Source organism: Penicillium citrinum (assembly GCF_028827155.1).
Source record: "Penicillium citrinum strain IBT 23319 chromosome Unknown utg000002l:1.0-3833315.0:1.0-3834789.0, whole genome shotgun sequence".
Lineage (NCBI taxonomy): Eukaryota > Fungi > Ascomycota > Eurotiomycetes > Eurotiales > Aspergillaceae > Penicillium > Penicillium citrinum.
Window position 1 is genome coordinate 532651 of NW_026622687.1, and position 25460 is coordinate 558110.

Sequence of the window (25460 nt, forward strand, 5' to 3'; positions counted from 1 at the left end):
AACGGAGGCGAAGACTGATGATGAAGCAGATTTAGTTCTTCGTCGAGCCGCTCGATCGCCATCCTTTTTTCTAACTGCTCTTGCTCCTCCTGGGCCCGTCTCAGGCTATCAAGGAAGGTATCTAGTTCTTCCGGCCCAGAGAACTCGCATGTTTCAGACACACTGCCTCTGTCTGATAAAGGTGGTTGCTGTGCCTGCAAGTCGACCTCGAGTGCAGATGCAGTGTCTGGCTCTCGCTCCTGGCCTCCTCCCGTTGCCAGTTCATCCTGGCTCCATCCGAGCTGCACTGTTTCCAGCGAGATTTCGGTGCCTTCACTCATGTCATCGCCAATTTCTGGGGCCGTGGTGGGCGAACGGCAACACGATACCATTCCCAGCCCAGGATCGCTCTGAGAATCTGGTTTTTTGGGAGCAAGGTCGTCCGAAGAGCTTCTTTGGCCTAGGTGGCCTAGAATTACATCCTTACTTTCCGGGCTTGAACGGTCTAGTTCCATAGGATCAGTCTCATCGCCTGTTTGGGTTGACTGGTGGGAGTCATGTCGCCTTATTAAGATCTCATAACTCTCTCTGTCGGGAGATGAGCTTGGTGAAGCAGTTTGTTGCCGGGGCTCGTGAGAGGCTGGTGTGCCGTCCCTCGCCACAAACAGTGTCCTTGACATTCTCTCCACACTCTCCACTTCGTCTACTCCTTCCACTCGTTGGCTGGTACCCGCGTCACAAGCTTCCCTCGCAGTGGTATTTCTCAGGTTTGCCGATTTCCCAAAAAAGGCAAAGTAGACACAGCGACGTACAAAAAAGCTAGTGATCGTGTCGGCGGCCTCCACATCAGCATAGAGTCGATCTAAGAATAGGAAAGGGGCATCTTGTATATGGGTCTGGGTCCGTGGAATCCCCGAACGAGCGTGTGCCTTAAGGGTACTATCTGCCAAGACGCCTTGCGGTAGGTCAGGCTCATCGGGGACAGCTTCCGCAAAGCAAGTGACGATCCGATGGACAAGACGGTCGAATTCCTGACCATCGTATCGATATTGACCCGGCTTTCGGGCCTGTAGGAGAGCCGATCGCGCGATTTGGTGATCTGGGGAATTGTCCAGCAACTTGTCGATTTCGGGAGACGTGAACCCGTAGGGCTCCTAAAGGAATAAAGGAATGCGAATATACGGCATATTCATATTCGCACTCCGTGAATATGATTAAATGAATTTTTATTTGCGCGAATAAACGTATTATTCATATTCGCATTCATATTATTCATATTCTGTTATTTATTCGCATTAACACTTTATCCGTTACAACAGTTTTCGTATTACCGAAATACGCTTAGGGGGTCAATTTCAGAATGCCCACCTCATCGGCGAAGTTGGACAGGAGCATTTCATTTGCAGATATACGTTAGAATCTGAGACTCGATTATATTAGCTTTTACAGACTAAATATCCCACTGTGCATCAATTAGAGGTATGATATTCACACACAAAATATCTCAGCGTGGAATCTTGAGGTTTGAGTCAAAAAGAGCACTTGACATTATATATATTTATGACCTACCTTCACATCATCGCGGCCGGTGTGTTGTTAAATGTTCGCTAGCTTCTCTGATTCCATCGCGATTCAATTCAAACTTCGTCCACGCAAATGTACAGCAAATGACACGTAGAAACGCGTTTGGCTCATAGTCTTAAGCTTCCGATAACGCTAACTACATCTTGTTTACGCTTTATGTTATGAATGGCGCGCTGCAGAAATCAAGAAGAGATCTATCAATTTTCACGCCAGCAAGGGTATATAAAGGGCGAACAAAATCGCGAGTGCTCACAGTAATCCCATTCCTAAGACCTCCTTCCAGCATCGCCTGCTGGTTCAAGTAGCCCAAGGTACGTGTTACTTTATTGCCGTGGCCGTTTCATATGCTCATCTCAAAAAGACTTGTAGCATGACATCTACACCAAATCCCTTCCTGCGGAGGACGCGTGGTCTTCCACGCCAGGACTATAATGCTTTACACAATGGCCTGGTCTCATCACCTTCCGAGCAATCCGAGGAATCTATTTGTGAAATAGGAAGACCGTACTCTCCAGAGCCCTCCCCGTCCGTAGACACCGAGGAAATACCCCGATCTAAACGGTCTTACTGTATGCTCAGCTCTTCACCCTCCCCGATTGATCCGGCGTTGTCGGATAGCACGAGCAATGCAAGTAGCCCGCACCCACATAAGAGCCGAAAAACCAAGTCATATTCCAGCTGGACCATTGGGCACTTTTGGACCACGGAACTGGACAACACTTGGTGCCGACAGGGCGGTCCACCGAAGAAAGACCGACTGCTAGTTTGCAAGCATTGTAACTGGTCCTCTAGGGATTCGGCGCGCTATGGTTCCACATCGAATTTATCGGTGCATCTCCAGACTAAGCATCGCATTAAATCTGGGACCCACTCCATATTCTTGCCCACTGCGGAAGGGAATCTTGATCAGTTTTTGGAATTACCGAGGAAACAAGTTGATGTTGGAAATGCACTAGTCCAATGGGTCATCCAAACCAGACAGCCTTTCACAGTCGTGGAGCATCCCGCGTTCAAGGCGCTTATTGAAGCGACGGGGGCTAAACTGCCCATCAAGACCGCTGATACCCTTTGCAACAGAATCAAGGAAGCATTTAATTCGACTAGGGCTTGTGTGAAAGAAGAGCTTGCCAGGAGTAGTCGGACGCTCGCACTCTCTCTCGACGTTTGGACGTCAGAGAATCAGATTGCGATAATGGGTATCATGGGCCATTGGATCTCACCCGAGTTTGCAAAAAGAGAAGAGCTCCTTGAATTCACCGACATCAATGGACCGCATTCTGGCGAAAATCTAGCGGAGATTGTGTTCAGGTTGCTCGAGGAACTTGACATCGAGCCCAAGCTCCTGACAATCACAGGGGATAATGCAAGCAACAATGGGACCCTCTGCGATAGCCTACATGAGGAGCTCCTTAAGAAGTACGACAATGATGATGACCGCTTTCGCATTAGGCCTCTAATGCGGTTTCGTGGACGACAGAGCTTCATTCCTTGCCTTGCCCATATCCTCAACCTAATTTGCAAGGACGTGCTAGCTTCTTTAAAGGCTGGCTCGACTCGAGAAGCGAAGGCGATGCTGGACGACATGGCCATCCATACTAGTCCAGTATTCAACTCCCTTCACAGCACAAAGGGTGCGATTATGAAAATCCGACTTCTGACCCTTTGGATCGCCCGCAGCCCACAGCGCCGCCAAGATTGGAAAGAAGTCTCGCCAGGAAAGCAGGTCAGCTATGATGTTGACACCCGATGGAACTCAACTTATGTCATGATCCAAGATGCCCTTCGGCTACAGACCGAGCTAGGCCAATTTATCCGGATACATCCAGAAGTGCAGGCCGATGACGAATGGTCAACGCTTCAGCAAGTGGCGAAGATTCTCAAGCCATTCTGGGATCACACAAACTCCGTGTCAAAGGCTCGTCCAACAATTGTGGAAAGTCTACCGATTTACTGGAGCTTGGACGACTTGTTAAACGATGTCCGGAATGCAAAGGGAGATTTTGAAGACGTAAACATTGAAATTCGAGATGCAGTGGAAAGAGGGATTCGAAAGATGAATAAGTTTGCGAGGAAAATGGACGACAACCTTTACTATGTCGCTTCCGTTTTGGATCCGCGAATCAAGTCGTCCTTGATTGTGTCGCAGATGAGTGAACAGGATTCGGGGCTCATTGTTTCTCAAGTGCGCAACTTCCTTAAGAAAGAATATCCTCCAGAGGCATTTGTCTCACATGAATCTGAGCATTCACATCCACCGGGGATGTCGGAAACCATGTGGAGAACTCTGTGCAAAGTCCGGCCGGCTCAAGGGAGTCTAACATCCGACATTGATAAGTATTTGGACTCACCACCGGTGAGCTGGTCCCACCATATGATCGGCGATGCGGACGAAGAATGGGTCTTGAAATAGTGGAGGGCTAACGAGTTTAATTTCCCACTCATAGCAAAAGCCGCTCGCGATTACCTAGCGATCCCCTCTGCAGAGGTCGGCATTGAACGTGAGTTTAGTAATGCTAGAGATGTGTTGGGCCTTCGCAGACACTGTCTGAATGCGGAGACTATGCGATGGTTGATGCTATTGAAAGAACGGTATTCAGCATAGATATCCTGTGATTCACAGTTCAATGGCTCGTATGTATTATGCTGTGTAAATAGAACGCATGAATGTTGATGATGTATTGGGATGTAACGAGGCGAATGGGAATGTATGGTATCTTTGTATTTTAATAAATATGAATGATTCATTTATTCATGAATAATGCGAATATGAATAAGCGCTTTATTCATATTCGTATTATTCAATTCCTTTTATTCATATTCGCAGATATTCATGAATATTCACAAATAATCATATTCCTTTCGGAGCCCTAGATGAGATCCATGCATATTGCCCTCCGCCACTTCTTGTATAAGCGGGCAGTCAATCAAAAGAGGGATCCGGGGGACAATACTGGACAGTGCAACTGCGGGGAGGGCAGTGAAACTCCTCAACACGTCCTCCTGCAGTGCCCGTTATTCGCTGATCTCCGGTCTACGATGATGAATAAGATCAGGTTGAAGACCGATCTGAGGAACAACCAAATCTCTGACTACGATGCCATCATATCAGACTCGCAGGCCATTCGCTACGTGGCCGAATTCATGCACCGAACCGGCCTCCTCAATCAATTTAGGCATGTTGAATACGGGGAGGTCGATCAAGATCAGGAAACCGACGATTTTTGAAGCAGGGGTGAAGACGATGGGTATATTGAACTGCCAACTGGCGCGGAGGTGAGACGCCGCGGCCAGGATGAGATCAACGATCTGAACATCAGGAAGCGGAGCCTCAAAATAGGCTTCACGTATACGGGGATATGCTGTACCGGAGCTGGACGTAGCCGCAAATGGCAGCTGTGAGCTGGCAGCAGCCGATTAGGCAGTTAGAGAGGGTTTTATTACGGTTTTGATGGGTTCATTACGTTCTTTTAAATGGCTTATAGCCATCTTCCTTTATTATATTACATTACCGGGCGCGGCGTTTATGGACAGGCTCTTGCTTCCGACGGAGGAAGCACCTGCATAGCCATTACGTTCTAAGTTAGGCTGCATCAGGTTAATAGAGCTTTGAATTGAATTGAATTGAATTGAAACATTGAACCAAAATCGAATCTTCAATTTAAAAAAAAAAAAACTGACCAGTGAAGCGAGTCGACTGAAATGATAAAGGAAACACAGGGCTTATATTGGGCATCTAGAATACTCGAAACAGGGGTATCGAAACAAAGTACAGAATCAACAGCAACTATCGCCCAAGTTCTCGGGAACAAAAGTGAAGAACAAGCCGCCACTTATACAATGAAAGCCTTGGGTCCGAACAGAGATATCTTGGCATCATACATGCAGCGCTGTTTCATGCTGGAATCACACCAACCATGGAAAAGCATGCGACCGCCATCACCATCCGCATGAACAGTTGCACCCCCTGGAGCAATCAAGCTAGGATTGTCGCCAGTCTTCAGAAATTTCTCATTGTTTTTGATGTATGGGCCTGTGATACTCGATGCAGTTGCATACCGAGCATCATAGGAGTCTTCATTGTAGCAATGGGTGGAGTAGAAAAGGTAGTAAGTCCCTGACGATGAGACGAGGCTGGGAGCTTCAACAAGAGGGCCATCGCCATCAGCAGTATCACGATCCAGGATCTCAACTGGATCGCCAACTGGAGTAACGGCATCTTTGGCAAGTTTCTGCAGCATGAGGGGAGTTGGGACGATGGGGTCAACGGCATTATTGCAGTCACCACCATTACCGATGCTGTTTCCATTTACCTTGTAGGTAACATAATAGGTACCATCATCGTCTTGAAATCCGGCGGGATCAATCGCGCCACCTTTTTTCGAGATCACAGACTAGAGGCTCGTCATTGGGGATATAAGGCCCCTTTGGGTCATCGGAAACTGCGGTGCCGACACAATGATGGTCATTCTTGTTTGGTCCAACTTTCTTCGAGTTAGCACAGTAGTACATAACATATTTCCCATCATCCTATTTTGAAATTAGTATGAAGGAATCTTGATTCGAGGAATTACTAATTTACCCTTCGGATCACATCTGGTGCGAAATGCATGGCATCTTCTTCCCATGCTGCAACATTTGGCAGGCCCTCGATATTCAAAAGTTTCCAAGAGGCAAAGTCGTCGGACTCAGCAACTTGGACACGCTTGCCGTTTCCTTCGGTGCCAAAAGCATACCATTTGCCTCCAGGAACATTGACGAAGCTGGGGTCAGGGAAATCGTTATCTAGGGCTAATTTCGAGCCACCCAGATTCAGAAAGGGAAAGCCCTGAGCCCCGGGGAGTAAAGGCAAGATAAGTGCCACAAACGTGGCCGGTGAAACAGATTTGAGGAACATTTTCATCTTTTTTTTGATCAATAGGTGGATAGCTTGAAGTCTGAAACACAAACTGCTAGCTCCTTTTTCTCAATAAACAGACGAGGGGAAGAGGGAGAAGCTACTATTCTTATATCTTCAAAAAGAAATTTCACCCGACAGCCTACCGCAGCAAATCTAAAAATTATTGATTCTACCCCCACAGCATCGTAAGAAAGACATATCCACCACGATGCACTAGAGATGTGGATGCTGCAAGGCTAAATTCTGCGATCGAAGCAGCTTTGAAGTCAAAGTAGCGCAGTTTGACAAACTCTATCAATAATGACCTAATAATCAGGACTAGACAATGGGGCATGAAGGACATGCATTGTAGAGATACAGTATTAAGAGCAAGACGGAGCATCCAGAGGCGCATGTATCAAGAAAAGCAAAGCACGGTGTGCATAAAGAAAAGCCCTGGGTGGATCAGATTAGTCAGGACTATCCTATCCATCGGCAAAATTCTCTCCCAAAAGATTTACGGGGTAAGCGAGATATGTAGTAAATTATATACTGTGCATACATAGATCGCACTCGGGAGACCAGTGGAGAAGGGCGGGATCGGACTAAGTGGAGTTGTTCTTTTTTCTATCCATCAAATTAGTGTACGGCTGAGATTTATTATTGCGATCTTCATTCGGTACGAATTCAGTATGCTCCAGCTTGAGAGGAATAACTTAGCCAGCATGCTGCAGTTCTATGAACGAGACAAGGCCCACTTGGAAGACTGTATTCAACAAGTTAAAGAGATGGCAAAACAACGGAATGAGAGATTGACCCAAGAAATTGAAGAGCTCATGGCCGAACTTGCTGGCAAACAAGTCGAGGGGAAAATAAATAGTAAAAGCTAGTGTCAATATATTACGTGAAGAATGCTTTCTTTGCAGTTTTCTTTGGGCCTTTGCAAGGCCGTTGCTCTCACAGGGACATTCTCTGGACCATTAATCAAATCTCTTCAGTCAGAAACCCTTGACAGAGCCAGTTTCATTACCGATCCGCGGCAGGAACCTGAGGCTTTTGTATTATATTCTGATTCGCGTAAGTCTTACGATACTTCAACGGCGGCCTGGCAAAGGTCAACAACTCTAAGGAGCAATAGTGGGGGGGGGATTTTTCTGGAATTAGTTGAAGTTAGATATTGGTCGGAAAATTGTCTGCTCTCCCACACCCGAAGCAAGGACTACTTGTTCTGGCTCTAAATTTAAGCCTATCAGGCGCTGCAGCTATCGGTATACACCAGATGAGGTCACAGTTAACAGACAATGTACATGAGGTCGCACATGAGGACTAGGACCTTAACAGCTTCTGTTTATATTCGAATGGATCTGACGTGGAGATTTTCGTCGAATTTGTGCATCGCCAATATTAGGTCCCTTTGAAGGTGGTTTCAGGAAAGGCAAATATAGTACAAAGTACTCCGTATATCTGAGACACTTCTGGGTACTCCATAGATAGTCTAGCATCCTCGAACCGACCAAACCAGCAACCATGGAAATCTTTCTGCAACCGAGGACCCACTTCTCAGCGCCATACTATTGAAATCACAAATTAGGATCGACGACACTAGAGAATCCCAAGGACCATATGTTCACATTCACACATTTGGAAAAAAAAGTGGCCGATCTGAATTTAAATTGATGCATTTTTTCAGCAAAGCTTCGTACATTGTTGTCGTCTGATACAAGAGCGCAATGACTCTGCCTCCTTAAGCGATCGACTGCGGCTTTGAAAGACCTCGCCCATCAAAACCGAAGCTTGACGGTCGCACAGCGATTGATCACTTGTATCTTCCATATCTCCTATATTTGCAAGTTCTCGTAATGGGGACTATAGCACGGCATGAATCAATAGCGCTCGCTTTACCCCACTCAACTATCGTCAGGGCCCATCACGGCTCTAAGATCAGCAATCCATTGAGCCAATTCCGAAGGAACCCTCCCACCTGGATGATTAAGCCCATCCGAGACGCGAATCCCCCAGGCATCCCTCAACTTGCCTATTTAAAGTAGAACAAGCTGCCACCAACGCGCAATGTTGGCCACCGAGAAACCCAGCATCGAGAATTTGTGCCAAAATGCGCCTCGCCCTATTTTGGACGGGCTGTTTAGCCTTTGCCGGTTGGGTGTCTGGAAAGAGTCTTCACCACGTTACGCCCCCCCCTTGTCAAGTGACTCGATTGTTATGTTCCCGGCTCGCCATCCAAACCATGACAGCGATGACTTGAATCACCTCATCCCACAATTCTCGCGAGAGCTTTATCACGCGCAGGAAGGCTACAATAGTGAGCAACCCTACAGCCTGCTGTTCCTTGACTATTTTATCTGAAGCTTACAATTCCGTAAGAGGCTCTCCATGGTTCAAAGCACTCGCAAATACAGGCCACATTTAGCCACCCCACGGTAGTGCTAGATCATTCAGACCATCTGAGAAATATTAAGTGTGATGCTCATTCCATTGAAATCTGTTTCACAACTGAACAAGCCAAGGCAATTGCCCAGGAGACTTGGAAGTTGGACCCCAAAACAGGAGCTTTCCAGCTGGTCACTTACCACCTCGGATGCGGTGATACTACAGGCCACAAACGGAGCTACTTTCGTGTATCCCGGCCGGTGACTAGTACTGCTACAAATTGTTTATCGGTTCCTGTGGCTCCAGTCGACGAACCGGATGCTTTGGAGTCGGGAGAGGTTTTCTGGGGCACGTACGAAGCTAGCGCGCAGCAGAAGCGAGCTCTACAGATGAAGGGCCATATCAAGTCTGCTGGGACTACTTTGGGTCTCATACCGAACAGTACTAGTAACATGCCGAATAATACTAGTACTGTGGATATTGAGCATAACATGGCGGCAGCTAAGGAGTTTTTTTAATACTACCCATGCTAATCCTCATGCGCCAATTCCTTCCATTTACCCGGTCAGCCTGAAAGGGACTAAGATGAGGCGGGATCTCCATAGCCAAGTGCTTCGCTCGAGAGCTCATATCCAAACGGACTTTGATGCGAATCCTTTTGGTGCTGCAAAGGAAGCTACTGAGGTAGGTAATCCCTAGCCCTTTTTGCCTCTCTTATACGTTACGCTTTTCCGTGTGTGATCCTTTATGCTTTTGTCATCCACTGCTTTATCACCTTGCCCCTACCTCTCACCTGAACGATACTGATTGGCTTTCTAGAAAGCTCGCAGTTCTTTACTTAGTCAAGCCTCCGGCGTCATTAGCCAGATAGTGACCCATGGTGTTGAGCTTTTCTATGAAAAATTCACAAAGCGTTACGACTATTTCTATCAATATGATTACGAGCTTCATGATTTCCTCCAGGCTGGACCAAGCGACAAGGGACCTCTCGTACTTGGGGAACGCGGATATCTGGTAGCCGAGTACCACGGACCACGCCAAAGAAAAAAGGACACGAGCCTCATGATTAGTTGTCTCAAGTGTGGGATTGAAGGAAAATTCACCGTAGAAGGCAGATTTAGCTTTCACCTTACTCACGGCTTGACTGCAGGTTCATTTGTGGTTGACAGCGCATCAGACATTAAGGTCTATACACATATAGGTATTGCCGCCAACGGAGAATTCGGAATCTTGGAAGACAAACGGCAGTTGCATGCAAATCGCCTGAGCCCTGTTACAGTTCCAGGCCTCTTTATTCTGGGGCCAGAGGTGACTTTCGCGTCAGCACTAAACTTAGATATCAGTGGCAAGGACGAATTCATCATCGGAGGGACAGTTACCATCAGCAAAGGGCGGGTGAACCTCGATCTCATGAACAAGGGGAATAGCGAGATTGTTCATGGGTTCAAGTCATCCTTTGAGCCCAGGGCCAAAAACAAGGGTCACATTGAACTAACCGCTGCGGTGGGAATTCCTATTGGGCTCGAGCTCGGTCTCAATGTGCTAGACGGAAAGTTTAAGTCAACTGTCGGCCTCATTGATACTCCATCGCTTTATATCTCCGCGAAAGCTTCGGTAAACGAAGCATCTACTTGCCAGGGCGTTGACGTCGCCATGGGGATCAGAGACAAGATGGAGATCAATACATCCAATCACTACAGTCTGAAAGTTAAAAACCCACCACTTTACGACAAGAATTTAGGTTGCACTAGCGCGGCGGGCTTTGACAGAACGACTGGGAAGCCTGCCTCTAGCATCTTCCAGGACATAGAGAGGCACTTCGGTGGAGCCAGTCGAATCAACTTAAATACGCAGACCCAGGTGCGAGACCTTGCGAGCAAACTCTCGGGTAAAGATCAACCAAAGTGGTGGTCGATCATCATGAACAAGAACGAAACTTCGTACCTAGTTACAGGGACGGATGGCCACCTCTATCTTGCCGAGCAAGGGGAGAAAAATGAAGTCAGTGAGCCGTGGGGAACGGTTGAGCCCCAATCTGGTTTGTATGCATTTGACGCCATGGGTCGATTCCTGGGCTTTGACCCAGACGAATACGAGAACACTAAGCATGTCATTGTGACCCCTCGGGTCTACGATGGTGAGTCTATGCCGGATGGAAACTTGTTCGCGTGAGTTGAACCCTTGTTACCTCTGTATTCTTCCTCTAAGGCTTCTACTAATTCTGGGTAGTATGATGGCTCGGCTACGCCGTGAGGATGAGAGTGCACCATTTGGTGTATTACTTGGTGGCTACTACCAGGCCTATTATCCTACTTTCTGCAAATTGAGTGGGAAAGGTGCGCGACTCTACGCCACTAAATACGTCGTCGGGAAGGGGGGGGGAGGCTTTATGACGATCGCGACCAAGAGCAGCTAGGTGCAGATGTATACTTTGCAAGACTAGGATTAGACCCGATGAACTGCCGCACAGTAAACCTGATCTCAGCCGGAGCCACTCAAGGTTGATCGTGAAACAAATGGGCGCGCCCGAGGTAAGAAGGTAGTCGGGAGGATGTACTTAATTACGCTGCAAAATGATTTGTCTTTTTCAATCTATCAAGCAGAGATATCCAGATTTAATCGGGTGAATTTACCATATAAAGTATTGACGAGTGACTTAGCACTTTGTACAATAGTTGGTTGGTTGGTTGATGTCATTTACCCTGACCCCTCGCAAAAAGTTGGGACTCTGAACTGAGGTACAAGTGTGATGCACCTTTTCTACCCAGGGGCAGATATGACTACTTATAGGCCCAATGGGTGGCTCGATACTACCTCGGACAGCAGCTACCCTGTGCTACTCCTATACATGCATGAAACATCACGTGAGATGGGATCCAACTCAAAAAGCGATATGCAGGCTGCCTCAACTGGTGACGCGCGCTTTCGCACGCTGTGGCCCTGAAACAACGAAATAGAAGGACAGCCACGAGAAAATCCGGAAAAGGGCTGAGTGTTGACATTTGACAATGCAAATGAGTGTTGACCAATGAGAAAGCATGCAGTATGACTAATACCCGCAACACCCTGGAAAACAGAAAAAGGAACGTGCTAATCAACCATTGTGTTTCGATTGTGCAAGTATATCGGTGTATGATGTTTTACGTTGTCTTCGTGATCGCCTCTCAGGAGGCGGTGTGCTAGTCTCTGGCGAGGGCTCATTTTCGTCGGCTGTTTCCGACCATGTAATTTGCGTGATTTCCTCGTCTTCATTATCAAAAGCGTCCACTTCAGGGCAATGCAGTCCCGGATAGGTGATTGGGAGTGGCCTAGTCCGCGAACTCGTCGCCGATCTAGTCAGGGTCTGAGGGCCAGCCCTTTGGGACCAACGGTCCACACGCTTCCGTTTACCGGTCAAGGAAGGTGTAGCCGGTAAATGATGGTTTGGCCTTGGGAGAAAATGTATATCATCCGTGGATTCCCACAGGTGAAGACAACAATCTACTCGGTCTAGCGAAAGAACAGGCCCGAATCGCAACACAAGAAGACGTCGTTTCGCAAAAACAGGTCCCTGGGATGAAATCGACAACTCTGAATCTGGCACGGTCTCAAGCTACCCCTAGCAATGAGCTGCCCGAGAACATAGGGAGACATTCCAGACGAGTGGATACAGCACTTCCAGGAAAACACAGGCGACAACTGTATGACCGATTATCGTGGAAAGAAGCGAGCGTATTGGCCCAGCTCCGCACGGGCATGGCAAGACTCAATGGATATCTCTTTCGAATCAATGCCGCCGAGACAGATCAATGTGCATGTGGACAAGCAAGAGAGACTGTGGACCACTTCCTCTTTCGATGTCGGAAGTGGACCGCACACCGAACGGAAATGCTGCAATGTACCCACACTCACCGAAGTAACATGTCCTTCTTGGGAGGGAAGTCACCCTCCGATGATCAAAAGTGGAAGCCGAATTTGGAAGCAGTGCGAGCGTCAATACGATTTGCGATCGCTACGGGCCGTCTCGAGGCCACCTAATTTTGCCGACGAACGCAGATAGAATACCTTACCTCTACTAACCCCCAACACCTTGTGAAAACGGTGGACGCGCTTCAACTGCCGAGGATAGGATGTTGAACACTTGAAGAAGCGCCTTCTAGCCAGTCTACTAACCAATACTAACCCACAGGGACCAGCTATGATATTCAAAGCCGAGATGACCAATACGGAAGGAAATACTGTATGGGCTCCAAGGAGACACGGCTTATACCTAAATATGCGTGTATTGGTAGATTAGTGATAGTTGCCCTCTCGGCTCAGCCGCCGGGCGTTAATGAATTGTGTGTGTGTGTGTGTGTGTGTGTGTGTGTGTGTGTGTGTGTGTATGCAGCATCGGTGTGGTGCTCTACACGACAGGATTCTATCGTTACAGCGGGAATTGGACGGCCATTCGAAGCCATCCAGCGAGTCGCGTCTCAGGCGATCGTGGGCGTGTTCCGAAACACAGCGCTCGCCATCGCTGAGGCAGAGGCGGGGATTGAACCGACGGCCGTACGCCTTCGAGCACACATCATGAAGCATTGGATCATCTGCCACACCTTACCAAAGGACCACCCTTTCTGGCCCTGCCGAGCGGCGGCTGTAATGCAGGATGGGAGGTACCTGTCACCGTTCAAAATACTGGCGAAGCACGGACCACAATGTTTGTCCGACATGGAAATCATTCGACCCTTCCCTCTAGATCCGTGGCAACGGTCTCTCAGGGAGTTGATCGTCACCGTCGGATCTGATATGCACGAGTTGCACGAGGCCGGCCATGCCCGTCTCTGGTTGTTCACCGGTGTCTGCGTCCGTAATGGTTTGGTCGGAACAGGGCTGGTTGTTCGCGTTAACCAAATCGACATCGTCTCGTCAAACCGGACGGTCGGCCACGATGACTCGCTCAACGCCCATTACGCACAGCTGGGGATGGTGCTGGAGGCTGTCTCGTATGTCAGGACTATGCTCCCTCGTATCCAGATGTCACCGTACAAAATCCAGGTTATGATCGTCGTGAGCAACCCTGCAGTTCTGCTTTCGCTCGCGCAGCCGCATCTTCAAGGCGGACAGGCTCTCATCACTAGGATCACCGACCTAGTCGGCCAGCTGTTGGAGATGGGGGCTAAGGTCAGCCTACAGCCACCAACTGATGAAGACCGCGAGAATACTACACGAGCACATACCTTCGCACGCGAAGCAACAGAAGAGAACTGCGAAGTTAACCCCCCACCCTGGGCGCAAGTCCAGCTCAGAGCATCGGCGTTGCGATGGGCTCGGGCGAATGCTAAAAAACACCAGAAGGACAACTTCCACCTGTGGACCACTGGCCAGTTTACACGCCAGCTGGATTCGGCGCTCCCAGGACCCTACACCAAGATGCTGTATGATGGTCTGGATCGGGAGAAAGCATCGATACTAGCTCAACTCCGCACAGGACATGCCAGGCTGAACGGATACCTTCATCGAATCGGCAAGTCTGATAGTGATTTGTGCGAATGTGGCATTGAGCGTGAAACAGTCCCGCATTTCTTGCTTCGATGCACAAGGTGGAATGAACAACGTCGCGCGCTGATTGAAGCCGCGGGTCCGAGCTTCGGTAGTCTGTCGCAGATGCTAGGAGGTAAACCTGGGAATGCAGAGGGTACGAGTGAACCGAATGGAAGAGCATGGAAACCGGACATCAAGATAGTCAAAGCTGTCATCATGTTTGCAATGGAGACGGGGCGGCTGGCTAATGAAGGGTGAGGAAGAAGATCTGAATTGAAGACCGCGCATATGGTGACGCTATCAAATGTACATATCCTATGGAGCATTGCACACTAGCTAGGGGGGCTACGTACGACCCAAGGTCGTGAAAAGCCTGAGGAATAAATAATAATAATAATAATAATAATAATAATAATAGGTCTTGCCAAGCGTAGTCTACCACTATACCATCTACCATCGATACCAGGACAGGAGGACTAGATATACAATAATGATTTCCTACACACATGTATTTAGTTCTTCGCGTTCAATTGCACCTTGTTACTTGAGTACACCTTTACTTCTACACAGTATTACCACAACTATACTCAACAAGTAGGGGAGCTCTTCGGACTGACCTACTTGGCGCGCATCAACTGGCACGCCTACAAGGCTTGCTCTACAGACCCGAGCCCGTGTAAGGCTTAGCACAGCAACGGTACGGTTGCGAGACGGTAGACTTGAGATACGTATTAGGATCACGAGGGATCAGCTTACAGTGACCAGTTTGCACCGCGTACCACTGGGCCGGGAGAGATTCTGGAGGATTGGGACTGCTAAACAATCGCATTTTCTTGCGTATGTTAGTGATAGAACGCTCAGTACATTTTGTCAGCTTGGCCATTTTGAGATTATTTAGGGGGGTGAATAGTTGCTGGAGTTTGGGGGAGGAGTTTTGGAACGACGACAACACGGGGTTCCTATTTTTGGATCACTAATAATACATAACATTACATTGCTTGTCAGTTTGAATTTTACCTTTTCAAACTTAAAACATGATCTATTCCAACCATTGCTACATTGCTACAATGGAGACGTGTGAGATATTTTTGGCCCGTACGGGGCACCTGCAGTCTGAACATAGTGATGTAGGTCTCCTTGACAGAAGACTACAGCGCCGCGAGGGCTGCAGGCGGGCCCGTAGCACTCCGTATATTTAAGGAGGAAGCAAAGCTATGCGGAAGCATACTTAGTACATACATGAGGGGTACTGCGGTGGGCGGGAAGAAACCGCTGCGAAGAGAGCCCAACTCTCCTTCGAAACGGCGATGTTCCTTTCGAAGAAGAGGATATACGAGCAATATCTGTGTGCGATTACAAGCACGGAATATTGTGGACCCGACGCAAGGGGGAGGGGCTCTCCGCAACGATCCCGAATAGAACATATCATACAAAGACCGGAGTAACCATATTTGGCAGTATTGGTCATGTGATTAGGGTTTGAAAGAGTATTTGTATGTTCATAGCATGGAAGCCGATATCGGGCGCGGGAGATGCAGATATATTCTACGACCAATCCCTAATTCTTTTTAACTTCTCTTAAACACATATTCTTATAGTGGTGCGTCAAGGGCTGCTTGCATGACTGAGTGTGCTAAGGCGAATTGGTACCCTGACACAGGTGTATGCCTGTACCGTCCCGGCCTTCGCCAATGAGCCGTAACTCCTTGTCCCTGTCTTGTTTATTCGGTGTCGCAGCAAGTCCAGCAGCCCTATAGCGCAGTTATTAGTTAGATAATAATCATTTATAATGTTGAACCAGGTCGTCATAGACGGAACATACGTTAGAAAGCTGGGTTAGGTTGGTGTCAGGAGGACATGTGAGGTTGTTCTTATCATCCCTGCAAAGATTCAAGCAGTCGGTATCGGCATTCTGGGAAAAGGCGGTGGAAGCAGTTAAGGCAATAGTGGTGATGAAGATAGAGTAGAAATGCATCTTGATTGCTCGAGATTATAGAAGGCTTCTGGAAATAAGTTGTGTGATTATTCTTGGAATATCGTCAGCGAGAATATTCAAAGATGATATTTATATAATTTGAGCGCCTCGCCAAGACTGTAAAATCCCTATCATTCTAATTATTTCGCCAACAAATGTTACATAAGGGACATGATATCCAATGGCGCCAATGGAACCCGAAGATCCTAAAGATCAATACAGGCATCGGCTGGCCGGCGACCCACCTCTGCGCATATGGCGGTGTAGGCGAACCATAGTCAAATTTTATATTGCTTTCATATTCATTCGCTGAGCAATTTGTTACAACGCTAGCCCAATCAACTTGTTGAGAGCGGCTGAGCTAGGCAGAGCGAGGAGTTGCCCACAACCAATGAACCTCACATCAAACAATTACTCTCCACTCCGGCAGGAAACGTATGGCTTTTATGGCCATTAATTACAAGATCTTCTGCTTCAACAAAAAAAAATAAAGAATGACAAATTACAAGTAACACGAGTAATAAGATCACCTCATGGGCAGCTGGGAATTTCAGTGGCTATAACGTCCTTCATTTCTCCTGCAACTGGGACCCCACCCTTAGTTATCTCGGCCATGGAACCCGCTTCCGATGACGTGCAACATGAATAGTTATGCTGATCGGAAGTCGGGAACTTCAGCTGTGTACTCCACAGAGGCAATGAACGCCCTAAACGAGGTTCTTTATGGGGCATACGATTCAGGCGACTAAAGGCTGTCGATAGATCGTCACTGCGGACCTGGAGTTGTGGATCAGCCAAGAACACTATGGATCGTCGATCTTTCCCGATATTTCTTGACTATTGATTGATCTGCCTAGCTCCCAGCTTCAGCTGTATGTGTCTTTCTGAAGCTGCATAACCGAAGTGCCCAGTTAGGCTTCTTACCGAGATTCCCAGTATCTGTGCCTTTCTGCCCACCCACACCGAGATGCCAATTTGATTAACTTCTCATTGCATACATGATTTATCAACCCACTGGACCAGGATCCAAATAAAACAAATCTCCATTCTCTTGCGCTACCCTCGCTGCTTTAATTGATGCCTCGCTCTCCTGTATAACCAAAGGTGGTGGCTTGCAACCTCTTCTTATAGTCCTTTGCGAACCGTCTCTCTTCTGCCGTAGCTTCTTTGGCCTTCCTGGTCATGATCGATCGATTAGCATCTCGTGTGGTTAACGTAATTCCCGCATGGCCGGGCCACCCGCTTGACCGGGCCACCTACTCCCATTAGAAATTTTCAAAATCGATTTTCTCAACCAACACCTATTAATTCAACTAAATGTAGCGATTTTTACATGTATTAATCCTGTGGCCAATCTCCCTACACCAACTACACCTAGGCGGGGCCCTGGTAGGTGGTTGATTTGCCTGACTGGGTAATTCGTCCTGCGTATGCAATACTACAGTAAGATCAAAACGAACGAGATATGTAATGTCATGTATTACTACCGATCCAAAAATAATCACCCTTGTCACGTCCTCGTCACACCACGATCGTCCCTCCCTTTTCAAGCAACCATCAACCCCCCCTAAATCGTTGCAAAATGGCGCGAAACCTGAATCTTTGGGAGCATAACATGATTATCCACATGATAAGCAGCAGAAAGAGACTTACTACATCACAAATGGCCAAACTGGCAAAGTGTAGCGAGCGTTCTATCACTAACATACGCAATAAGATGCGGTTGTTCGGCAGTCCCGAGTCTCCCATAATACATCCCGGTCCGCCACTAAGCATCACTCCCCTGATGCTAGATGCCCTTTGTGATCATCTCGCTGGAATACCAGGCCTTTATATCGAAGAGATGGCTAAGTTCCTGTGGGACGAATTCAACATATTACCGTCGTCATCCAGCATCCAACGTGCTCTTTCTCGGGCTGGCTGGACCAAAAAGACAGCCCGGCAGAAAGCCAAAGAACAGAATGTGCAACTACGAGATTTTTACCAACACAAATTATCCGAGTTTTGTTCGTATCACCTTGTTTTCGTTGATGAATCCGGATGTGATACTGTACCAGTAGTTGAGTTATAACTACACTAGAGTGTGTTCACTTAGGGCCCGATAATCAAATCGCAAGAGTTAATTCTGATCTCGATGTTCACTAGTTCTAAATTCATTAAAACGACAAGGTCGCTGCTGCACCCGTTTCCTTGTTCTCCACGGTGATTCCCGTAAGATTCTTCACATCATTCCAAGTTTTATTAAGTTGACACTGCAACTCCGGGCTGTCTATTGGCCCATCGATCTCCAAACTGTGATCGCAAAGTGAGCTATACAAACCACGGGAAATTATAGGGAAAAAGAAGGAGAATAAGACACATTAAAGCCTGGGAGTGGAGTGGGACGTACATGAGCTCTTGAGCAGGAAATCGGGGGCGAGGGGATGGGACAGGTTGAAGGAGATGTAATTGCGAACGGATTTTGTTTCCGTCAACTTGCCCCAATGCACTCAAGAAACTAGAGGTAGCAATCGTTAGTTCGGAATTCCTCGCGTTAGATAAATCGTCGGAATTAAGGTTAAACATACGCTGAAAGTTTGTACTCCGTCTCCTGAGCACGCTGTTGACCAGCGTAATCCTCAAGATCGGGGTTTTGAGCAACAGTTTTGATCGACTGGATATCATTAGTACATGGTATCATTTGTTTGAACTGAGGAATAAGGTAAATCTTACATATATAGGCATGGCGGGCGGTTAAAATGATAAACTTTAACGTGTGTAAAGTAAAGCACCACATGGTCGACAGGGGGGGGGGGTTCAAGGACTTACTATTTATACCTCAACCATCGAAAGCTCTGCCTTCAGTGACCCTCTTAATAACGTGACCGCAGCCATTGATTATGCCGCGACCTCCTCTTCCTCTTCTTCCGATTGTGGTGCTACCAGTAGTGCGGGGCATCTATAGGAGGACAATTGGTTTATGAGGATTCCCCACCAGATCGAAATGGCTTGGTGTCTACTCCGTACTGCATGGTTTCTATCAATTATGCCCACTCGGGAAGTTGGGAGCGGAATTGAGGATACTCGATCGACATCGCTAAAAGAACACGTAGCTTAATACGGATACAGAGTACGTAGAGTGAACTTTTGTGTGGTACTACTCCATAAACAAAGTCTCCATTCTGCCCCACCAGATCTAGCAACACTCAGCCAGCCACCAATGTAGGATACGAGCCCCGCCGAACAGCACCAAATATCATAGCGAAGGTATGAAATCCATATTGGATGATCGTCAATAACCTTTATTTCTTAATGAACTCTCTTTCAATCTAGGATTGTATACGGTGTTCCTAATGCCCTTAATTGCAAAGTGAGACGAGAGATGAAGAATGAAAATGGCGTGGTAGCTGTGTATGAGCGTTTAAGTCTGCAGATTTAGTGTATTCAGTGGGTCAAATGTTCTTTGGATCCAAAGAGGGGCATTCTGAACTGATTTGGGGGGCTGATAGAATTCATTTGAAGCGGATAGTATGCTTAATTCTATTGGAGTGCTGCGAGTGACTTTCGTGAGCTAACTAGGAATAATTAGAATTATTTTCCGTTCTTCGTCTTTTTATGTACGTGTTCCTATAGATGCCTCGCGTCCCTTTGAATTGTCCCTTTGAATTGTCCCTTTGGAAATGACATGAAAAAAGATCTGCAAGATCGAGCTGAAAATAAAGAGGGTCAGAACGTAAAGTGGGGTTGCATGAGTTTGAAACCCCCTGTTTGACCGCTTTTGCCTACCGACCACCTAACAGGGCTGACCGCCCTACTCCGTGTATACCAACACCTACATACCAACGCGTTTTATAGCCAAATATAGTATATTATGTCAACTTTGGTGATATCCGTATTGACTCGTACTAGTCATGGCCTATCGAGGGTCTAAAATGGTTGATTGATTGTGTCTGTCTAAAAGAGTGTCTATCCCACGATCCTGTTGAATAGGTGATTGTGGTGACTATGTGATCTATCAGATCTACACTGCATGTTACGATACAGTTCAAGCCGACATGGCCCGATTTACCATACTAATACTATGGCAATGTGGGCAGGGGCTGAAAACACACTAACACTGAGATAGTGGTACAGTAATTTACCCCATCTCAGGTTGACAGCTTCCAAGGTGTGAACGTGGGCATTCTCCTTCAGTTTTCTGCCTTTCTGCGTCTATCATATCTCTGTATTCTTTAAATAATGTGCGATCAAGGAATGTTTAAACACACTCATGTTGAACAACCTGTATTCGAAGACTTATCTGCCACAGAGCCTTGTCGCCGATTAATAAAGCGCCCTCAGAAGATGCGGTGAAAAATAAATATTTCTGGAGGCCACTCATTCGAAGAAATTGGCTCGGTTGATTTTCCGTAAAGAGAGATACGCAAAACGCAGGACTTAGTGCATGTTTTCATATGTACTTTTCCTAAGACCTCACTTCTGAGCCAGACGTCTTCTTGATATGAAAACGAGCTCTGTCATTCCTAGGACTATTCAATAAACTCACAGCTAGGCCTGGGCTAATCATTTCCATTGAGGCTTTGTGGTTCATGTTGTTTCTTCATGGCACCGATTGGCTAGTATTCATAGTATCCAATGATGGCATTAAGATTGACAGCCCACAAACTCCTAGGAGCCAGGGCCTGATATCAACCAATCATTTAAAGGTGAGCTTGTGCATATGTGGGTCATTCACGGTATGCATTGGCTCATATCTGCTTATAGTAGTATCCACCTTCCCGCATCCACTTCGTTTCCAGGAGATTGCCTTTACAAAAAGAAGGCTGATGGCATTCTACGTCAACGAAATCATCCTAATGACTGACTCACTATTCTGGTGACTCAGCTATGGAATGGCAACGTGTGAACCAGTCCCAAGCTGCACCATAGCTTGTATCTGCTTCATATTGTCTAGGTGTGGTAAATTTCTCTGATATGCGAGGTAGACGATGAAGAATTCTGGGCTGAGCCAGTTTGTAATCAGAGGTGCAGCATGGCATGATATTCGCCCATTTATGATGGGTGTTAGTTATCTGAAGAGCGTAACGGGCTCATCATCGGGGAGTGAAATGAAATAACATGGCCATTCGCCCCCACTTATCGCAATAACATACGGACACATGGTGGTGGATATTTATAATCGATATCGGTGCTTTTCAGCGGCATCCTCGCGATCGTTCAACAAGATCAACAGTCAGAAAAAAATTTCAAATGCAGGATCATCAGGAAAAGCAATGCCTCCAATTACTACATAAATTAATGATGAGATGTTGAGCCTGTCACAATTAGAAAGTCATTAGTGTTTGTGCCCTGACAATGCACCATGATCGTCATCACATCGACTCAAGCAGAATGCCTGGCTGGAATGGTATAAGTACACGAACCTTGCCAGCAGAACATTCGGACTTAGGCATTCCTTTGTCATCCTGGGTCAAAGAATATCGATCGCTCTTCGTCTTCACTAGCAGAAAGTTGGCATGGACTGACCTCGGAGACCTGTACTTATAATTAGACTGACCTTTTGCATCGCAGTAGCCTATCATTGCTCGAAGCTGAAGTCTTCAAACAGCAAGTGAGTGTAGCTGCCTCATCATTTGGAATCATGCTAACAAGGAAGATGCCCAATATCAGCCCCATCTCCGCTCCGCTATCCCTCTAGAACTCCATGAACATTAAAAGGCCTTGCATGATATGAAGTAATCCAGGCTGTGAGCGTGGTGAGTTATGAAGTGCCTTCCAAAGCTATCCACCGGTGATTCAAGATAGACCGAAGTTGGCCTAGCCAGAATACAGCGAAAGCAATAACTATCAACGTAAGTTTTCATCAGCGGCAATCTGGAGAGTATTCATTCTATGCTGATGACTCCCTGTATAAGGAGGCAAACATCCGATCACGAGCCGCTCGATCTCCTCTAAGACACTCTGGTGCGTTGACTCTGTCTCTTCCCTTGGCCGGGGCTGTATTTTGGATCTCTATGGGATGGTACTTACTCGGTTTTATCTTTCGCGCTCTGTCCACCGGAAAAAATTGCTGATGCCTTTTCTAGCCATAGGACAAGGATCAAGATAGCAATCCACTCGCCACGACCGAGCCGCTCTTCTCCATCGCCCCCAAATCAAGCATGCACGACAGGCTGGGCCACTGACTCACAATGTGATTCTGCTTCGCTGTATTAAGAAAATACTTCAAACATCCAGTTTGGTCGTGTTGAGGGACTCAACGTGCCCCCTGATTAGCCATACGGTAGTCCCCGCTGTTTCTTAGTTTTTCTCCCGGTTTCATCTTGCCCGGCCAAAGGTTAATTGTCACTGAATCAGGAAGCTTTCCTATCCCGACAATTTTGAGGCTCCTTTCACCCGTCCGATCCGAACGCTCGTCGGCAGCCACGAGCCGGTTCCACACTGGACTGAGCGAGCCGTCGCAGCATCCGGCGACAACAAAGAGAACCGAGAATCGACGACCATCTCGAAAGACTACGAATTTTCCAAAAGCTGAGTCAGCCAACGACGCATCAAAGTGCTAACCGCGAGCTAAGGACCAGCACTGTCAAACCCTTGTTATAGCTGAGGAAGCGACAAGCCAGGCCGCAGCACTGGATCTATCCCAGATTTCTCGCTACGGGAGCAGTCGTTTTCAGGTCAGTTCCCAGATTGCCCTAGGCCGAATACTATTAAATCTCTCCTGTCACTTGTCCTGAGTCTTTGCCTGGATCTATATTCTGGCAAACATGTCCCACATCAATGCCCCGCGGCATAGAGTGAGCCTGAAACCTCTCGCACGTGCAATCGGGCTGACGCCTGTTATCTCTTGTCTGATTGTGTTTTCTGATGCTAGGCCACATTGACGGCAAGTCTGCACACCCTCGGTCTCCAAAATCCATGCTGGCATAGAGAGAGGCAGTGAGACACAGCTGTGTTTTACTCTAGCAATCTCAAGAGTCCGACCGGGATGATGCATGGTGGCTAGCACTGGGAATCTCGTCTAGACCACGACCACAGTAAGTTCACTAAGGTCCATCTTGCAGCAGCAGCTGATAATTGGTGCTAGGTCGGGTCTAACCATCGGCAACCTGCTTTGACCGTGTCCAATGCAGACAGCAATCCAAAATTGCATCATGGCCTACTTGATAAACGGCGCTGGCAAGTCATTTATCATTGCCGAGATATTTTGAAGGCTAGCTATGATGAAGGCGATCTTTTGCTCCACCGAAAAGCATACAGGCATTACAAAAAAAACCATGCCATTTTGGCTAAAATCGCTTCTAATATTACACCTAAGCAGCAACGCAATCTTGAGCGTTTTCTTCACCATAATACTGTTATACAGGAGCATACTGCTCTTACAAACAATATTATTACTCAGATGCAGGCTGCTCGTCAACCACTACATCGGCCAAAGACTAAGCGTCAAGTGCCTAAGAATAAGCCTCTCAGTAGTACTATTACTGAATATATTACTACTTCTAATCGCTCAATTGCAACAAGAAAGGCTAGAGAGGCTGATAAACAAAAAAAAAAAACGCCTACGAGAGGAGTGGAAGCGAGCATATGGAGAATCACCACCTCCACCACCACAGCCATCAATACAGCAAATTGAGGCATCCCAGCAGGCCAGAGATGTTGCTTTAGCAGTAGGAGAATGTTTTTGGGAAGACCCATGGCCAGAACCTGTGTAAATAGCTTCATATTGGTAGTAATGGAAAATTTTGTGTTCAATTTGGGCGCACCAACCGGTCAAAAGGCCGGTGGGGCGCGTAGGCACTAATACAAACACTGAGCTCACAGCGGGGGTTGACAAGCTCCACATTTCAGTTCATCATTCAAATCTGTTTCGACTTAAATAAACTACCAAGATCCCTTAGACGCCTCTTTGAAGCTAATCGCCTGTTCTTCACCCATTGCTGAGATGACAGTAACAAGCAACTCTTTCCCAGACTCAAAGTCCTCCTTAATCTGAGTCCCAAGATCGTTATTTGGGTTACTAATATCATCCTTTGGGATTCCATCCCGTGTCATCAGGTTAAGCATTCCGGCGTCGATATTCACCTGGAGAGAAACCAGTGGTTAATTATACAGCTTGAGTGAGGGATTGGCAGCTTTACAAGAGTATATTCAGTTCGCTCGACGTTTGGAACTTCCACATTGTCATCTTGGTGGAAGGTGGCCTTGAACTCGTTGCCAAGAAACAAGTCCTTTACCTCAAGATGGTACTCGTGATTCGAACATGATTCCCGGATTATTTTGCAAGGGCGACCATTAATCTCCGCCCATCCGCCAGTTCTGAGAGAAGAGGCCTGCAAGAAGAATGTGCCGGTCGCCATTTTGTGTTGGTTGTGAAGAGATTGGACGGAAATGGCGATATGCAAGAAAATAAAGATCGGTAGTCGATGCAGCAAAGGGGCGAGTGGAAGATTATATATTAAGCGAGCGCCCCTCTCGCACTTTCAGCTCAGTGGATGCGACCAGCAAAATAAGACTATCGATCCTCGGCTCGAGACGCGGTCCAGTAAGATCATGCTTTATTCCCCATTGAACCGTTCAGCTGCTATGGATACACTCAGTTGAATTTTGGGGAGCGGGGCATTGATTGAGGGGTAGATATATCGAGAAGCTGTCTGTAATACCCTATAAATATAACCATTTCGTCGAGATAGAATCCAAGTTTTTCGAGCAAATGATCGCAAAGAACGTCCAGCATCAGTGGGATTATAGTTCGTCTCGACCGATATTATTTGGAGGGGCCCAGCTCCGCACGATCATGGCAAGACTCAATGGATACCTTTTTCGAATCAATGCCGTTGAGACAGATCAATGTGCATGTAGACAAGCAAGAGAGACCGTGGACCACTTTCTGTTTCGATGTCGGAAGTGGACCGCGCACCGGACGGAAATGCTGCAATGTACCCACACTCACCGAAGTAACATGTCCTTCTTGGGAGGGAAGTCACCCTCCGATGATCAAAAGTGGAAGCCGAATTTGGAAGCAGTGCGAGCCCCAATACGATTTTCCATCGCTACAGGTCGACTTAAGGCCACTTAGTCCTGCCGACGAACACTAATAGAACACTTCCTTCTTACTAACCTCCACTCCTTGTGACAAACGGTAGACGCGCTTCAACTGCCGAGGATAGGATG

General features: G+C 47.2%; 10 protein-coding genes across 10 annotated transcripts; 5 read left to right on the plus strand and 5 right to left on the minus strand.

The window, feature by feature from the left end:
• Positions 1-1933: 1933 nt before the first annotated feature.
• N7469_002065 (uncharacterized protein) lies at positions 1934-3973 on the plus strand (the record flags this gene model as incomplete). The annotated part of the gene is made up of 1 exon (XM_056640985.1): positions 1934-3973. The coding sequence occupies one exon, from the start codon at positions 1934-1936 to the stop codon at positions 3971-3973; it is 2040 nt and encodes a 679-aa protein (XP_056503479.1).
• A 629-nt stretch (positions 3974-4602) lies between these two features.
• Positions 4603-4788, plus strand: N7469_002066 (uncharacterized protein; the record flags this gene model as incomplete). The annotated part of the gene is made up of 1 exon (XM_056640986.1): positions 4603-4788. The coding sequence occupies one exon, from the start codon at positions 4603-4605 to the stop codon at positions 4786-4788; it is 186 nt and encodes a 61-aa protein (XP_056503480.1).
• A 605-nt stretch (positions 4789-5393) lies between these two features.
• On the minus strand, positions 5394-6457 carry N7469_002067 (glycoside hydrolase family 43 protein; the record flags this gene model as incomplete). The annotated part of the gene is made up of 3 exons (XM_056640987.1): positions 5394-5954; positions 6004-6090; positions 6143-6457. The coding sequence occupies 3 exons, from the start codon at positions 6455-6457 to the stop codon at positions 5394-5396; spliced, it is 963 nt and encodes a 320-aa protein (XP_056503481.1).
• A 2052-nt stretch (positions 6458-8509) lies between these two features.
• Positions 8510-9345, plus strand: N7469_002068 (uncharacterized protein; the record flags this gene model as incomplete). The annotated part of the gene is made up of 2 exons (XM_056640988.1): positions 8510-8759; positions 8822-9345. 2 exons carry the CDS (start codon positions 8510-8512, stop codon positions 9343-9345), a joined length of 774 nt encoding a protein of 257 aa, XP_056503482.1.
• A 67-nt stretch (positions 9346-9412) lies between these two features.
• N7469_002069 (uncharacterized protein) lies at positions 9413-10999 on the plus strand (the record flags this gene model as incomplete). The annotated part of the gene is made up of 2 exons (XM_056640989.1): positions 9413-9511; positions 9647-10999. 2 exons carry the CDS (start codon positions 9413-9415, stop codon positions 10997-10999), a joined length of 1452 nt encoding a protein of 483 aa, XP_056503483.1.
• Positions 11000-13519: 2520 nt separating this feature from the next.
• Positions 13520-14590, plus strand: N7469_002070 (uncharacterized protein; the record flags this gene model as incomplete). The annotated part of the gene is made up of 2 exons (XM_056640990.1): positions 13520-14106; positions 14392-14590. The coding sequence occupies 2 exons, from the start codon at positions 13520-13522 to the stop codon at positions 14588-14590; spliced, it is 786 nt and encodes a 261-aa protein (XP_056503484.1).
• A 400-nt stretch (positions 14591-14990) lies between these two features.
• Positions 14991-15215, minus strand: N7469_002071 (uncharacterized protein; the record flags this gene model as incomplete). Its single annotated transcript, XM_056640991.1, has 1 exon — positions 14991-15215. One exon carries the CDS (start codon positions 15213-15215, stop codon positions 14991-14993), a length of 225 nt encoding a protein of 74 aa, XP_056503485.1.
• Positions 15216-16053: 838 nt separating this feature from the next.
• Positions 16054-16307, minus strand: N7469_002072 (uncharacterized protein; the record flags this gene model as incomplete). The annotated part of the gene is made up of 2 exons (XM_056640992.1): positions 16054-16083; positions 16155-16307. The coding sequence occupies 2 exons, from the start codon at positions 16305-16307 to the stop codon at positions 16054-16056; spliced, it is 183 nt and encodes a 60-aa protein (XP_056503486.1).
• A 2156-nt stretch (positions 16308-18463) lies between these two features.
• Positions 18464-19031, minus strand: N7469_002073 (uncharacterized protein; the record flags this gene model as incomplete). Its single annotated transcript, XM_056640993.1, has 4 exons — positions 18464-18599; positions 18697-18804; positions 18875-18960; positions 19020-19031. 4 exons carry the CDS (start codon positions 19029-19031, stop codon positions 18464-18466), a joined length of 342 nt encoding a protein of 113 aa, XP_056503487.1.
• A 5139-nt stretch (positions 19032-24170) lies between these two features.
• On the minus strand, positions 24171-24646 carry N7469_002074 (uncharacterized protein; the record flags this gene model as incomplete). Its single annotated transcript, XM_056640994.1, has 2 exons — positions 24171-24371; positions 24428-24646. 2 exons carry the CDS (start codon positions 24644-24646, stop codon positions 24171-24173), a joined length of 420 nt encoding a protein of 139 aa, XP_056503488.1.
• Between the last annotated feature and the right edge of the window lie 814 nt (positions 24647-25460).